The 16,121-nt window shown below is 35.5% G+C and overlaps 1 protein-coding gene across 1 annotated transcript in view; it reads right to left on the bottom strand.

The window, feature by feature from the left end:
* The window catches only part of NBAS (NBAS subunit of NRZ tethering complex), a 160,172-nt gene that overhangs the window by 127,517 nt on the left and 16,534 nt on the right, over positions 1-16,121 (bottom strand). The window contains exons 11-21 of the mRNA XM_071440593.1: positions 15,713-15,778; positions 12,080-12,208; positions 10,138-10,201; positions 8,689-8,882; positions 7,384-7,641; positions 6,459-6,584; positions 5,040-5,191; positions 4,156-4,290; positions 3,806-3,884; positions 2,990-3,091; positions 2,551-2,687 (exon numbers count right to left, since the gene is read on the bottom strand). Coding sequence (XP_071296694.1) covers positions 2,551-2,687; positions 2,990-3,091; positions 3,806-3,884; positions 4,156-4,290; positions 5,040-5,191; positions 6,459-6,584; positions 7,384-7,641; positions 8,689-8,882; positions 10,138-10,201; positions 12,080-12,208; positions 15,713-15,778 — 1,442 coding nt within the window. The remainder of the gene's footprint in view (positions 1-2,550; positions 2,688-2,989; positions 3,092-3,805; positions 3,885-4,155; positions 4,291-5,039; positions 5,192-6,458; positions 6,585-7,383; positions 7,642-8,688; positions 8,883-10,137; positions 10,202-12,079; positions 12,209-15,712; positions 15,779-16,121) is intronic.

The raw sequence follows: 16,121 nt of genomic DNA, 5'->3' as shown, positions 1-16,121 counted from the left end.
AGTGTACACAGACACAATATGGTAAATTTAAAACAGTGCTTCATCCTACACACACAAACACACACAGAGCCATACAGGAAGATGCAGAAGACACCTCCATCAAAACCCTTTCTGATCAGCAGGGGGTCTGAGCTGCAGGAAACTGAGCAACAAAGGCAGCCACAAGGCATGAACAAGGTGCTCTTTAAGTAAGGCCACTGGATCAGGCTGCACCCCTGAACAGGCAATGCCATCAGCTGATCTGTGTCAGTGGACTTTCTACATGCACCAAATACCCTACTGAAATCTGCTGGTACAAATACTGTGGCCAAAAATTTTCAGAAAAAACAAGGATCTAAGAGAAATCACTAGAGAGCAGCCTTTTTTGCAACTGAAAGGTAAAAAGCTCACCTCCAGAAAGATACCCCCTATTTCCCAGCTGCAACAGTGTGAAATTTCAGAAGGAAAACCAGATAGTCCTTTCCTGATTCAGAATCTATTTGCCTAAAGTCAAAGTTCATCAACACAGATTGATTGATTCACTGCTTGTCCTGAGACGCCTGTAATTACAAGCTACATAAGCTAGAGAGCTCATATCCACAGAATGTCAGTAATTTTACCATACTAATAAACTCCCTAAAAAACAACCACCAGAGAGACAAGGACAATAAAGTCACAAAAAAATTACTAAGAACTTCAATTCTCTTCAATTCACATGAAACAAGAATTGCCAGAAGCCTCCTTAATATAGTAAGAAAATGTCACTTTATACAACTTAAATCTATTTCATTAGTATATTAGTCTCATTGATAGATACTGTCATCAGTACATATTAACCACATTACTAAAATATTGGTTTAGGGAGTATATTTAACAACATTATGAGCAATCAGTTTTGTAGCAGAGAAACAGTTTTAGAAAAAGCTTGTATCAAATATACAGTGTATTTTTTGTTTTATAAATATATGGGATTTGTGTTAATCTCATCCTCATTTTTTAGTTGTCCAAAGACAAAAACTTAAAAAAACACACAGTATTGTCTATTCTGCAATCTGGAGGATAAAAAGTGTGAATCTACACATACTGGAAAGTTCTGTCTGCTATGAGAATAAAAATTCAAAATATATACTTTCATTTTTCAATAGCAGACAAAACTAAGTTCTTAGCCCATAACTTCACATCTTTACTACTAGATCACTAGTGAAATGTTTTATTTTAGCTGTCATCTTGTCTCTTGGCACATAAGTCAGTTTTGTAAACAAACCAAACAACAAAGTAAAAAAATTATATTAAAAAAAAAGAAAAACAACAAAATCAAGAACAAATAACCCTTCAGAAACACAAGGACCCTATTTATGACCAACAATGGATCATAACCATATTTAAGATGACCATTCTTCCCTATGTGTCACATTCTAAACCTTAAAAAAAGAGAAAGACTGGAATATGTTTTATCAATTTTATAAACACTTCAATAATTTATCTTCATGGTCCTAACTTGTACTTGAAAGAAAAGGATAAAACAAGTGTTTTCATACCTTAATTAAATCACTAAATGTGTTCCTAATACTACCAACAAATAAAAAGGGAAGCATTAGCTATCATGAAATAAAGACTGTTCTTTCTCTTCAGGGACAACAAAACTGGTAAGTGTTTTGAATTAGGAAAAGTTTCAGGGGAATTAATTGAAAAACCCTATTTTAAAAGAAGAATTGCCCAAATGGGACTGGCAAAACCTTGAAATGAAAAGCTTGACTATAATAATGGAAGACTACAAAAAAAATCTATTAGCTTCTCCAGAAACTTTCCCTCTTTAAGTAAGCCTTCAAAGTCCTATTGTAAAATACCAAATAATGAAATCTGTCCATCTCTTTATGAGCACTGAACAATATGCTTCAAAACTAATATCATAATTGAAGAGTCGAAAAGAAACACTCTAAAAGCAAAAAATTCTTCTAATAATATAAAGAACTTAATTACGATGTTCAAGGAAGACTCTCTTAGAAAAATTAAATTTACAGTAAAACAACCTTTTATGCTGAAATGAAACAATAGGAAAGTCTGTATTTAAAGCTTTTCATAATTCTACCTTACCAAGTTACATAAGAATTAGTACCAAGAAGATTAATGTTTCTGAAGTTACTGACTGCTTAAGTGTTAAATTACTTCACAAAACAAATCCAGAAAAATGCATTTGCTTCCAGGGACCTAAACACTTTTATTATTCCTTTCCTAACACTGGCTGTTACCACAAGCCAATTAAAGACCTGTACTACACAGGTGAAAATGTGGGCAGTTTCAGGTCAGAAAAGTCCATGTTCCCTCTTAGATATGTAATGGAGCAAAGAACCTCTAAGATCTCTACTCTCCTGTTAACGACCAAAAGGATTCCACAAATGGCACAAAGTAAAGCAGAAAATGATGACTGGTAAAGTCAAGACCCATACAGACAAAGCTGCTCTTTTGATTCCAGATAATAACCAATAACAGAGTGCCACACATGGAAACGAATTTATGTATTAATCTAAAAATCTTGTCTCTTTGAGTTAGTATCTATCAATGCACCCTTACCAAGCTTCAGGTAACAGCAAAGCATACTCGTGTGGTGAAGTGGTCTCTGGGAAATTGGAGAGAATCGCCTGTCTGTGTGGAAGTAAAGCTGATCCATGGAAAGTGAACAAAATTTCCAGGGCTCTGACATTGCTTTCCTGAAGAAAAGAACAGTAAGTTGCAGAGCTTAAGACTGATTTAGACTGAAAATAGAGCAATGTAATGAAAATGAGCAAGAAAGTTTAGGTCATACAACAAACAGTTCATTTTTAAATTTTCTTTTGCAACAAAAAAAACAAGGTCAGGGTCACAGCATTCATTTATTTAAAATCAAACAAAGACACCACCTCTTAAATTTCCATTGAGATTCAACCAAGTTCAAAAGGAGGAGGAAAAAGCACTTTAGTGAAAAGAGCAATATCAAAATAACACTGGATTCTAGCAACATAAATATTAATACCCGAGCATAAGTTCTTGCTGAAAGTACAATATTCTGATTTCTGAACTTCTTAAAGAATTCTCCATCATAATGTTCAGCTGCATGAGGCCCTCCAAGGATTTCCTTAAAAAAAAAAAAAAAAAGACTGCTTTTTATACGGGATTTACAAAAGCATCAAGAAGTCCACACATCTTTTTATCCTAGGATGAGTAAGTATGAGCTATATGCTGAAAAGTATGCTGGGTTTTTTGTTTCAGTATAAAAAAACAGATGCACTTTTGGTTGATAAGCTAAGACCATTTTCTCCCTTATTTTAATTAAGGTTTAGACATCATTAATTACAGGGATGTGGTAAAAGCCATAAATGGGAGTGTGTGCATTACCAACTGCAAACTTTAAATTTAAAAACCTAGTAAAATACAGCTTGACATTCCAAAAACTTTCACATTCGTAAGCTCATGGAAGAAAAAGATTTGTTAGAGAACCTGCACAGAACTTGTCAATTTGACAGACAGGGGTATCACAGTAACCCTGCCTGAACTCTACATCCCATGTTGTTGCATAACTCAATTCCCTGCAGACACAGAATGCTCAAAGCAGGCTTTTGCCCAACTGCACCTGTCAAGGCAAGAAGCCATCCTTTGAAAACAGTGAAGCAGGAGAAACACAGTCACTCAAACAGAAAACATCTTACTTTTCTCCAGTGATAGACTGGAGCTTATAGCCTTTCAACAAGGCAATAAACATTAATACCACAATAAATAACAAAAAATGGTAAGATGATGTGCTGCAAAAGCTGCAGGAATACCTGTGGTGTGAGAACTCAGAAGAACTCACCTCATAGGTCTCAAGGCGATCAAGGTAAGTTAACAGCTTCAGCCTGCTACGGCACAGCTCCTTCTGTTCCAGGGTCAGCCTGTGTTCAGAACAGGAATTTTCACATTTGCCATTAATATTTTATGTCAGATGTATATGAAGACAAAGGTTATGCATTTTAATTACTTTGTGCACTGGGATATAGCAAGAAATTAACTAAACCGAGAACTCTGACACAGTATAATGCCAATTAAAATTTAAACCACTTTTCTAGTAGGAATAATATATATAAGAGTAATTATGTTCTTGCAACTGTGTAGTTATCATAAACCTATAATTCTGAATAAAACATGGCTTAACATTTCATTTACTTTGAGAAGTTTACTGATGCTAGCAGTTCTTGACGCTTCTTGGCCTCCTTTTCCTTTCTAGTATCCATTTCTTCATCTGGTGACAGAAGGTCTTCATAGGGAATTTCAATGTCCACTTCCCCTGGTAAGATAAATCTGGAAGACAAAATCAACAATCTAAGCAAAGGGAAAAAAAAGAAATCATTTTTGAAGAGACATAGTGAAACAGCTTTTTGTCTATGTTTTGACTAAAAATCTGCATATTTATAGAAAAATACTGAATTTTTGTGTTTTAAACAAGCAGGGGTTCTTCCCAAGCCAACAAGTGACATCAACTCCTGTTTCCACTCCCTCCCTAAAACAAACCAAAACCAAACTTGATAGAAGTTTCTAAATTCCACAGCCAGCAAGTGGATTGGCAGCAGCTCTCCAGCACACAATGGCAACAGAAAACTGCACAAAGAACAGCCTCTTTCTATTTCTACCACCAGAAACTGAACACTGAGGAGAATTCTCTACTGTGTCTTGCTTCTGCTTGATCAATACAACTAAGACATAACCAAACACATTTATAGGGTTAGTTGCAGCTTTCAGAAGCAGCAAGAGAAACCGATTCTCATAGTAAAATACTGACATCATAAATTCCCTCTGACAAAGAAATTACAGGGCATATATTTACAATGAACACTGTATTTTATATACATAGAGAGATAAAATTTATAGGTACTTTATGGACATCTATAGAAGAGTCTGAGTCAGAGCATGACCTTTCTTTATGTCCTGCAAAAGCTTCCCAATATTTTCACTAGAGGTAGGTAAGAAAAAAAAAATTACCAAATTAGTATAAAATATTTATACACCATTCTTTAAAAAAAAAACAAACAAACAAAAAACTCTTCCCAAACCTGCCACCATCCTCTCCTTTTCCTATGGCCACAAGAGCCTCCAAGTCTGTGCCTTTCAAGCCATACTGAAGCAGCTTCTTAGCAGCATCTGCATTTTCTGGAACTCTTTCCAAGCACTCATGAAGAACCCATGCACGTTTCTTGATTTTGCTCTGTCCATGAACAAGAGCACAGACACGTTACATGGTCCAATCCAAAGCAACAGAACCAGAGATTACGTTAAAGTTCTCACATGTATTTCTTCCACTTAAGAAAATGTCAAGCTCCCCTGGTGACTGACAATGCAAACCAACAAAAGAGATGAGAACACAATAAACACAATCCCCTCAGAGGGGAATATATATGTGGCAGAAAAGGGCAGGAAAATATCAAATTACTAAGGAGAACTTCCACAACTGGAACACAAGTTATTATTTGTACTTTCTAATTACCTTTACTCCTTTTTACACTAAATAAAATGTGATGGTTTGGGGGTAAAGTACATGTTTTATAAACCAAGTGTATAAATTCCATGACAGCGCTAGAGTAATTTTCAATACCACCCTCTTCACATGCACTAAGATTCTGTGACAGAAAAGGCACCAGAATTACAAAATACATTTGCCTTATCTGCTGATCTTTGGTTGACATTACAGATCACATGCAGAATGGCTAAATTTTGATATTTAGTCAATATCTAACTTGAAAAATAATAGAATACACTTCTCTTGATCTCTTGTAATACTTCAGTCTAGACTAACATACCTATCTATACTACTATATATACACTAATATACCTATATTACTAATACTATACTCTATCTGCTATTCTAATACTAAATTATATATTACTATTCTGTAGTAATAGTATATTTCTATTCCTAATAGTTTACCACAACCATGAGGTTGTACAACTTCAACACCATTTTTCTGCTGAGTTAGCAGTCTTTCTTCCAAGCCAAAAAAACCCCATGTTGAATTCTACTGAAAGGCTCAGTTACAGTTTGCAGAGTTCACTGAAAATTTTGTTATTCAAACTTTGTGATACAGCTACTGTACCAACTTCACCTTCTCAATTTATTTTCTATAATAACCTAAAGTATAAACAGTTGATATTTTCAATTATTATTCTTCATCTGCCAGGCAATAATCTACTGTGGCATGTGGGGGAAGAGATTACACACAGGAAGTGTGTTGCTATAAACAGAATTTAGAAGATATTCCAAAAGACTTTCATTAACTGCCAAGGTTTCTAGATCAGGCCTTCAGTTAAACTGCTCTCTTACACATGAAATGGAATTTTCAGAGCAATTCTTCAAACTGCCACCAATTCACATTGCATAAATTAGAACACAATTGAGAATTCCATTTCTGTAAAGATAACACAGACAGTCCGATAAGAAAGCCTTAAAAAAAAAAAATCACAAAGCACAAACACACCAAGTAGTCTTGAATTGAAGCGACATTAACAGCCGACTTCCTCCACTGTCTTTGGTACACAAGATCAGAATCAAGGCCATACGTTTGAGCTAAAGACAAAGCTTCCCCATATTCTTCATTATCAATCTAAAAAGCAAACACATGAAAATTAAAGTCATCTGATTTTCCATATTGAACAACAAATGGTTAATTCTGTGTGTTGAAAGAGTCAGAGGGATAATTACTGTGGGTATCCATAAGCAGGTAGGAAAGAGACTGGTTCAAGATACAGATAAGTAAGATTCAGGTCTGATGGACACCTCTGGAAAGTCAAGGATTTTTCCCCTCAAATAAAAGGAAGATGTTATTTAGGTAACATCATATTAGTTATACATCATATTTAGTCTGACACCAGCATTCCCTGGGAACTGTAACAGTTACAGAGTGGGCTGGTTTACCATCAGAACAACTGGAAGGGCCTAGACAAAGCAGTCTGTCCAAGATCCCTAAAGCAGAGCAGTGTCTGTTTGGTAAGAATGACTCGGAGGCTTAATCTGTACATATATCTGAAAAAACAGGCAAAACATTCACAGAAGACTGTAAGTTAACCCACTCCTGGGCCAACAACAAGTGAAACTGATTTCATTCAATATATATTTGCCAAGTCTTGCACTACATGCAAACACATGAGTAAATGTCCAAGACTAGCCAAGCTAATGATACACAGTGTCTCCCAGTGGAAACATCACATCATTTCAGTGATCATAATGCTATTTTTAAAAAAGGATCCTTTTGATCAGGTGACACAGCACACTGTCAGTTAAGAGACTCTCAGAAATACGGGCCTAAATCCTTTTGTCAACACAGCAGGAATTAAAAGAAAAATAAAAAGTTCGTTCTAAATAAAGCTGATTAAAAGAGATTTTACTTTTCCTTCCAGACTTACTTTTCTCTGGTACAGTTCCTCTGGAGTCGTGGATCTTAAGCTGACAAGGCGGAAATTCTTTGTAATAGTGCGTGGTCGTTTCCGTGGAGGAGCAAATCGTTCCATTTCTGTTACAAAGTACAGGCCTTGCTTTAGGTAGCTGAAGTATCTGTCCTTAGCAGAAGTTTCCTCATCTGAGTCCGAGTCATCATCTCCCTCATCTTCATCACCAGGCCTGCTCTCCAAGCGCAGTCTTTTTGGAACAAGTTTCACCTCACACTGCAAGAAAAGATGAACATGAAGCATCCACCTAGTACACCTTAACTAGTTTAGTAAGAACTGAGTACATCTTCCACTTCAAATTTCAGAGTCAACATCCTTCCTCCCTCTCTCCTTTAAACCCTTTGTTTCTCAGTTTGCTTAACCACAAACCCTGACTCTGTCTGTCTCCTGGATGTAAGGTTTCATCCCTCATCTACCAAAGTGAAGGCTTCTTAGTAACCTGCTTTTACCCTACACCTCCTGCACCAGCCAAGACAGGGCAGAACAGTGAAGACAGCTTACCACAGCATATATGAGTGTTTTCAACTCTCAGCTATTCAAATCGAGCTTTTCTATCTCAGACTACAACCTTAGGCTGTGGTATGCCACTCACTAGCTGTACATATTATTTCCAGAATAATACAACTTTCCAAAAAAATACACACAAGCTTTGTACTGAGATTTTCTGATTCTAATGTTAAACTTTTGATTAAGATGCTTAAGACCTATTTGAATATAAGCTTTGGAAAATAGTAATTTTCTCTGTTTTAGAGAAAATTACTGGTTAACTTTATTATCTTCTACTCCCTGCTGGAATCCTACTAAAAATAAACAAAAAAATGTATCTCTTATGCAGCTCTGCCTTCACTGCGTTCCTCATGTCCAACTGAAATGTGTTCATTCTTCCTTTATGAGACATGTATTTCAAAGTGGAAGAGGAATGGTTGCAGTACTCTTCAGAACACTAACATACAAGGCAAGGTTACTGTCAACACAAATTCTTTTCTGTTGCAAGTTTCCTCTCATTAAGACTCAACGTTCCAGGAGTTTTGCTTCTATTCCCCACAAGTTATTTATTGTTTTATCAAGTTTTTTCTTAGAATAGTTAAGCTGCAGCAAGTTCAGAATCCCCCTGCAATATGTATCTACAGATAAGGAAGAAAAATCACTTTTCCTGTTAGTAGTAACAGCTTCTATTTTAACCCCCCTACCTTAGGATCACATATAAAAAAGCCAACTGTTTTACTGCAATCCAAAGGACATCTGCTTGTTCACATTCCTCACCTCCAGACTTAGAAATCCTCCATCGTGAGCCGAAGTGACCTGAGGAGAACTCTCAAACCATTCACAAGTCTTTCCCAGCAGGTTCCTTAATGTCTTGACTGATGACACAGTCAATGCACCGGAGCAGCGAGCAAGGATGACAGAATTATCTGCCCACCAATTTACATCTATCAATGGGTAATAGGATTCTTTATCTAAAATAAGAATGCACCACATAAAGAAAGATAATGTTAAACCTCAGGTAAGAACAGAGGAGACTGCCATTATGAAGAAATATGGTCTAATCTAACAGATATTTATTGTTATATTTGCAACCTTGGTTCACTAAGTCTGTATTTTATATCAGTTATCTTTTCCTAAACCGTATTTGTATTAAATAAAGCTGTTGAGAACAAAAAAAGGTCACAATTACAAACATAATATATATAAATTATTTGGAAAAAATTCACAGTAAACTGATTTACTTGCACAAAAACTAACAGATTTTTCATCTATGATAAAGATCTACTTCATTACCTATCAGGCCATCTTCAACATGACAACAAACCTAATAGTAATGAAAATCAGAAAAGACTACACTGCTTTTGAGGACAAGTAAACATATCAACACATTCCAAGAGGATGTTGTTAGGAATGTTAAACTAAAAAGCCAAATAAACAAGAAAGTTTGTAGGACTGAGGATGGAAGCTATGGCATTTCCAGTCACTGTCTTGATTATGGTAACTGGATGTTGGGATAAAATGTTCATCAGAGAGTGGGCTCATATTGCTCCCCGCATGTCACTTCCCACTTCTCTGATGAAAACCACCTTTTCCCAAACAGCACTAACAAACAGGTCAGATTATTCCTTTTTTTAATAGTGCTTAACCAGCAGTGCCTACCTATGAAGGTCAGATGAATTAACCTGAAGACAGAATCACCAAAGAAAATATTACAAAGAAGCAGGAATTTTTAATAATATAGATGTGTATAAGCAGCAGCAAATGGATCATGGAATAGCTATTGATCTCTGCACTCTTGGAACAGCCATGCAATAACCAGGTGCTAAATGGCTCCTCAGACTGGCCTGAGCTTTCAGAAAATAATAGAGTGTGATGAGGTAAATCCAGTTAGAGGAAATTGCTTTAGAATTGTTTTCAAAATTTTTAACCGGTATCTTTAAATTAAAGTAGCTTTCAAGATTTATTAGACATTTACAGGAAGAAAAAATGAAATCCTGTGCTAACTGAAATATCAACTTTTTTATAGCTATACAAGCATTCCTAAAAGAGAATCTGAAAAAAAAACCTATTGTGACTGTCATTTAGATCTACCATGCTACAAATTCAAATCATGCAATTTTGGCACCCTGACTGAGATTTAATTCAGCTATTTCAGTCCTCATGTATTTGCAGTATTATTTTTAACTCCACAGTGATATAAAATAATGATCTAACTGTACTGCATACCTTTTATTTTCTTTCTTTTTTCACTAGAGAGTCTCCAGTCCGGGTTAAGCTCATCATAGCCAGGCTAAAAAAAAAATTATATGCAAGTACATCTTTGTAACACAGAATCCGTTTATTTACTCTGTAGTTGATCCACTCATTTTTCAATTAAAATGCTCTCTATGAATTCAAACTCTTCTCAAGCATAAATATACAACTGCTGCAGCACCATTGTACTTTTCCACAGACAATTAAAAGGAAAAAAAAAACCAAAACCACAAGTCATGGCCTGACCAGCTTTAAACAGTAATCATACCCAAAAGATTTCTGAAATAAAGGTTCTCCAGCAATCAAAAGCCAAGTGTTTGCTTTTCATGTCTATACACAGGACTGCAGGCTCATAAAATAATCTCCAAGAGAGTCTGTGTAGTGGTCCTGTGTGACAGTGTAACACAGTTCTCTAAGTATTTTCCCCAGCTATTTTCAGAATTATAAAGCCCCTTTGAAGACTAGTGCAAGAAAAGCAGCAGCATTATTAACTGAGGCACCGCAAGGTTTAGAATTATGTTCCAGTGCTGCTATTTTAAACATGACTTAGCAGTGACAGAAATCCTGCCCCCAAGTGCAACGCAGTGGAAGTACAGGAAGGTGAAATAACTAAAGCACATTTGGATAAAGCAGAAGGTGCTTTTCAGAATTTATTTTTCAGTAGAAATAGGAAAGTCTACTAATTAAAAGTAAACAGGAGGCCAGTCTAATTTAATTTCACACATATTATGGAAATACACATTATACTTGGACACCAGTTTCACCTATAAAAAAATTTTTGAGAATAGTCAAGCACTAAATATTCCTTTATATCACCCTCACTGAATAATGAAGTCCTGAATGCTCCTTCAGAATACATATTCATTATTACTAAAAACAAAGAAAAAATACAACTCACTGTAAGCATCCTTGAGCAAAATTTGTCTGAAGTGTATATTAAAAATAGAGATAAATAGATATGCATATATAGACACAACACTCATCTCAACACTAGAACAGAAATTCTTTGAGGTTTTTTTTTTGTTTGTTTTGGTTGCTGTTTAAAAATGCCTTTCTAAATAAGCTTGAAATTACATTTTGATCCCATTTGTTTACCCTACTTGGAACAGATATTGGTTTATGTCTCATAGATTTAGAGCATAGCACACAGTACTCCAAGTGAAAAGCCTTTCTTTATCTATTAGTCAAGAAATTAATGGGAGGAAAATCAGAACACTTCACATACTAGTGTGCTTCATTTCAGATTTTTCACTTTTCAGAATGTATTTCCTCATTAAAATAAAGTTGGGGTTTTTTTCTTTGAAAACTAATTAGCTTTAAATTTCCAGTGTTTTAATTCACACAAGTCACTAAAAGTTTGCCAGTGTCTGGGAAATTCCGAATGTAAGTTCCTCTACTTAGTTTTGCAAATAATTCCTGCAGAAAGCATTGGACTTAAGATTAAGAAAATATTGATTAAGAAAATATTCTACAGCATCATCTGGAATGAGGTATGGTAAATTTTGAGGGAGGAATAGAATACACTAAGACACCCAGAATTTAGTTTCAACCAGTGAAACAAATTTAGCCATGTTAGCCTCTACTTCTCTTCTGTAACTGCATTTCAGTCTAATGGTGTTGTAGTCTAATTCTAACAGTGTTACCTACTTGGTACCAAAACGCCTCATGAAAAATTCATTGCAACATGATTGGTTCTTTTTCTTAATTTTTCAAGTTCACAGTTTATGGGCATAACATAGAAAGATTATAATAAATGTAAGTATAGGGCTCTTGAAAAACATGGAGCTGACTGGGAAGCTAGCGTGTAGCTAACACACAGTTACCCGAACTCCTCTCATCTCCTACAAAAACACAATTCCAGAGGAGTAGAGTAAGATATATAATTAAAGTTTCTAAACATGTACATTCTTCTTACCTGAGCAGTTTGGTCCCATTCTCCTTGTTGTCTGAGAGATGGAATAGACCAGATCGTCAGTTTTCCTGAGAAATGAATAGCTGCCAAAAGAGCTCCATCAGGAGAAAGATTCATCTTGAAAACTCCATCCTGCCGAACATGGCATCCAAGCAAACAAACAAACAAACGGAATAAAAATATACACCAAGGAATACCCCAAAAAATTCCTCCAAATACATATTTTTTTTCTCTCTTAGGGAAACAAAAAATTGTACAACCTTCCACCTTGAAAAGGTAACATACCTTAAATTAAAATCAAACAAAAAAACCCTTATTCTAAAAGAAAAAGGTAAGAGATCAGTTGTGACATGGAAGAATAAAAACAACCTGCATAAAGGAAGAACACTATCTTAGCATGAACAAATCTTTAGGAATGTAAACTTCTGTATCACGTTGTTATATGGCAAATAAAACCTGGAAGTGCAGCATTCCTAAGAGAACACCCTGACAGCAATGCAGAGCTGCTTGAAGGGAAAAGCACAGGTTGTTCTCTGCACAGAAAAAACATCCAGCAGCCTCGGTTTTCTACTATTCTGATTCTCTCGTCCTGATTGCTCCTGAATAGTCTTCAAGAAAGACTATTACCAAACCACAACTTAATACAACTCTTCCTCCTTGGGAGCAAAAAATTAAAGGAAGGCAAAAAATTAAAGGAAAGCCAAAAAAGGGATATAAGAAATCAGACAATAAGAGATCTTGGAGGAGCACACTGTTCATTTCAGGACACTGAATCAGAATCCAAGAACCTTGAGTGACAACAGACCAAGTAGTAACATAGCGAATATCAGATTGAGTCCATATAAATAAAATTAATTCAGCATTTGTACATTAACTTCTTTAAGGCTACAAAAATTCTCCTAAATTAAGTTTTCCATCAGCTCTGGACACTTTAAGAGGCAAAATACACTTCTAACAAAGTACCTTCTTACGGATTCACAAAATCCAGCACGTCTACAACTGGATCTGTGCGCTATTTCCACAAGACACTCTAAATACACACTTAAATTTTAAAGTCAAATTTAGTGACACTGGCAATGAATGACAATTTCTGAAAATACATTTTACATTCATTCACCCCTCTCCCCTATGTTTTCAGAAAGATCATTTCTTTCTTAAAGTGTCTCATGTTCCCTGAAAGACAGCAGGATACAGATTCCCAAAAATTACATTGTTCACAAAATTCTATTTTGTTAGCTCACTTTAAAAAACCTTTAAATAAAGATTCACAGTTAAATTTTTCCAAGTATGCAGCTAACCAATTTTTTTAGGCCAGCACCACCCCTCTCAGAAAATACCCCAACATAAACGAAGCACAGAAAGGTTAGCTGACATCCATCAAATAAGAAGTTGAAATGGCAGAATGTTATTGGTAGGTATTATTTGAAGATAAAAAATATTCTTTTCAGGTCAGTGTGTTTGTTGGGACTTGGGAGTTTTTTTACTATTATTTTTATTTTATTTCTTAGCCTTTTTGAAGTGCTAGGTATGCCATAGAAGCAATGACAATCAAGAAATGTTTATTGTTGTACAGTGGTTTGCAGCTGTTGAGAGCACTCCTTAAATCAATGCCTAAAATGTGTTTTTAATTGAAAAGGAGAGCATTAAGGGTTTTTTTTAAACCCATTAAGAATTATTTATATTAGAAAAAATTCATATTCTCTGACTTTATTCTTAGCTGCAGTACTGCACTTTCAACTGTTAATCTGCCCAGGAATTGTACATGCCTTCTAATGGAACTTCTCTCTTTACAAGTCAATTTGCCTGCACAACAAAGAACAAAAGACTGTTAAAGGACCCAGAAACACAGAGGTGAAATATAACCTGTTCAGATAACTGATCAGTGGTATACATCACAGATCTTGAAAGGAGGTAAATGTTTACTCAGCAGTCAGTAATAATTCTCTTGCTGTGAGATTTAGATATTGGGTGGTCATTAACACACTCAAACTTATCACCCAAGCCCTGTTATCTATAAAAATTAATCAGTCCTTTGCCAAAGCAGGCAATGCTGCCCTTGCAAACAGCTCATCAGCTTAAGGGAACAGCAAAAGATGTTGAGAAACTCAGCAGGCTGGCACTTCACATTTTTTAAGTGTCATTTAACAACACTAAGAATCAAATCCCAGTGTAGCCAGTTCTAATATACAAGTCCTCTAGCTGCTGTGTCTATCATATTTTAAACGGGATGTTAATTTCACACTAGGAATGAAAACTATACCTTATATATTTAAGCCATAATCTCTGAAATTGGATCAAAACATTCAAGGATAAATAAGTTTCTGTATTTCTTCATTAATTTAGTATTGTCAAGTGCAATGAAGTTGAAGTTTAATACAGCTACATGCAATACAAGCTTTTCAGCTAAAAAAGCTTAAGTCAGCTTTATCTTTAGCATTCTCAGTGAAGGAAATAAAATCTCTCCCTGTTCCACCCTTGAGAAAGATTCAGAAAGATTTGTTTTTCCTTTCCAATAAAGCAGGCAACTTCTTCTTTTAACCAGCCACCTAAAACATCCCAACAATCTATTAAGGTCATTTCCAACTCAGATCAGCCATTTTTCCACTCAGGAGGACGCAGAGTGAAGGTGGTAGACAGATTCTTTACTGTTCTTTCCTTGTAAAGCAAAAGAAGGGAAAACAATTTCTCTTACAAGAAGGGAAAGGGGGATAGAAATAGGCATCAAACCAAGGCTACACATGACAAGTAGACAAGAGATAAGAAAAGCAAAAGCAGTACTGCATGGGAAGTTCCTAAGGCATATAGAAGAAAGCCATGAATAAGCACCACTTACAACACTTTAGAAATACAGAAAGCACACACCTACACTTCAGCACGAGATTCAAGGTTTAACATCCATTCATGGCAGAGGAGAACATAAGGTCTATACCCAGAATTTGTTAAGAATACATTGATTCTGATCAGCAGTTTCATTAGGCTCACATGTATCCCGGGAATAGAAGTCAGACCCATAATAAACTTTGGAAGCTACTAAGCAAAATGTTTCCATAGTTTCTCAGACTGTAAAAATAAAGTCCTTGTGTCTGCCCTATTTAAGCCATAAATTATTAGTTTGAATACACCCATTTTTTCTTTCCCACATGGTGTGAAAATTGTGGGCTGAGGCTTTTTTGTTGTTTTCTAGTGAAACACATGTAGTGCAGAAGGTTGAGTTTTGTCTTTATCTCTTGGGCATATATTTTATTTGAGAAACATCATAACAATCAACTTTCTTCTTGTAGAATATATAACACATCTAACATGATCTGATTATCACATTTATTAACAAATAATTAGGTGGCTTCTTATACCTTCTTATTTGAATAAGGGTTTACATTTAATATTGAACTCTACATCTCTAGACCTGCTCCTGAAACCCAGCGATTCAAGCTTCAGCAAATGAACTAACTGGATTTTTAAGAAAACCAAAGTGGCAAGCTATTCCATTTAATGCTAAAGCTTTTTGATTAATTTAATAGAATGTTAATTCCTAAGTTGCATAAATTAAAACCTACTTGCAGTCAGTCTCTCAGGTAGTCATTAATAGACAATTATGTTAGTAAAATACATTTCTGAGGTAGACCTAGATCTTAATACCTGTTCTGTTCCTCTCCTGCTGTAAAATCTTAAATTCATAATCCTTAATAATCCTCTTCTCTGTGCCTGTAAGAACAGAAACAAATCATACAATGAAAAACAATCTCCTACAGTTTCATGCACAAAAATTGAGTCATATTTAAAATACTAAAATAACTTTGCAAGATTCTTTAGAGGTTCTGCAGAAAGACCTTGACAAATTAGAGAGATGGACAATCACCAACCATATGAAGTTTAACAAGGCCAAGTGCCAGATTGTGTATCTGGGGTAACCCTGGCTGTGTGCAGAGACCAGGGAATGAGAGGCTGGAGAGCAGTGCTGCAGAAAGGGTCCTGGTTGACAGCAAGTTGAATGAGTCAGCAGGGCTACAATATATGGCAGAGATGAAGCCATCAGTGTGCCTAAAGA

Source organism: Agelaius tricolor, unplaced genomic scaffold, assembly GCF_023055355.1.
Source record: "Agelaius tricolor isolate 1412-34295 unplaced genomic scaffold, bAgeTri1.0.p SCAF_1, whole genome shotgun sequence".
Taxonomy (NCBI): Eukaryota; Metazoa; Chordata; class Aves; order Passeriformes; family Icteridae; genus Agelaius; species Agelaius tricolor.
This window is presented reverse-complemented; position numbering and strand designations above follow the sequence as displayed.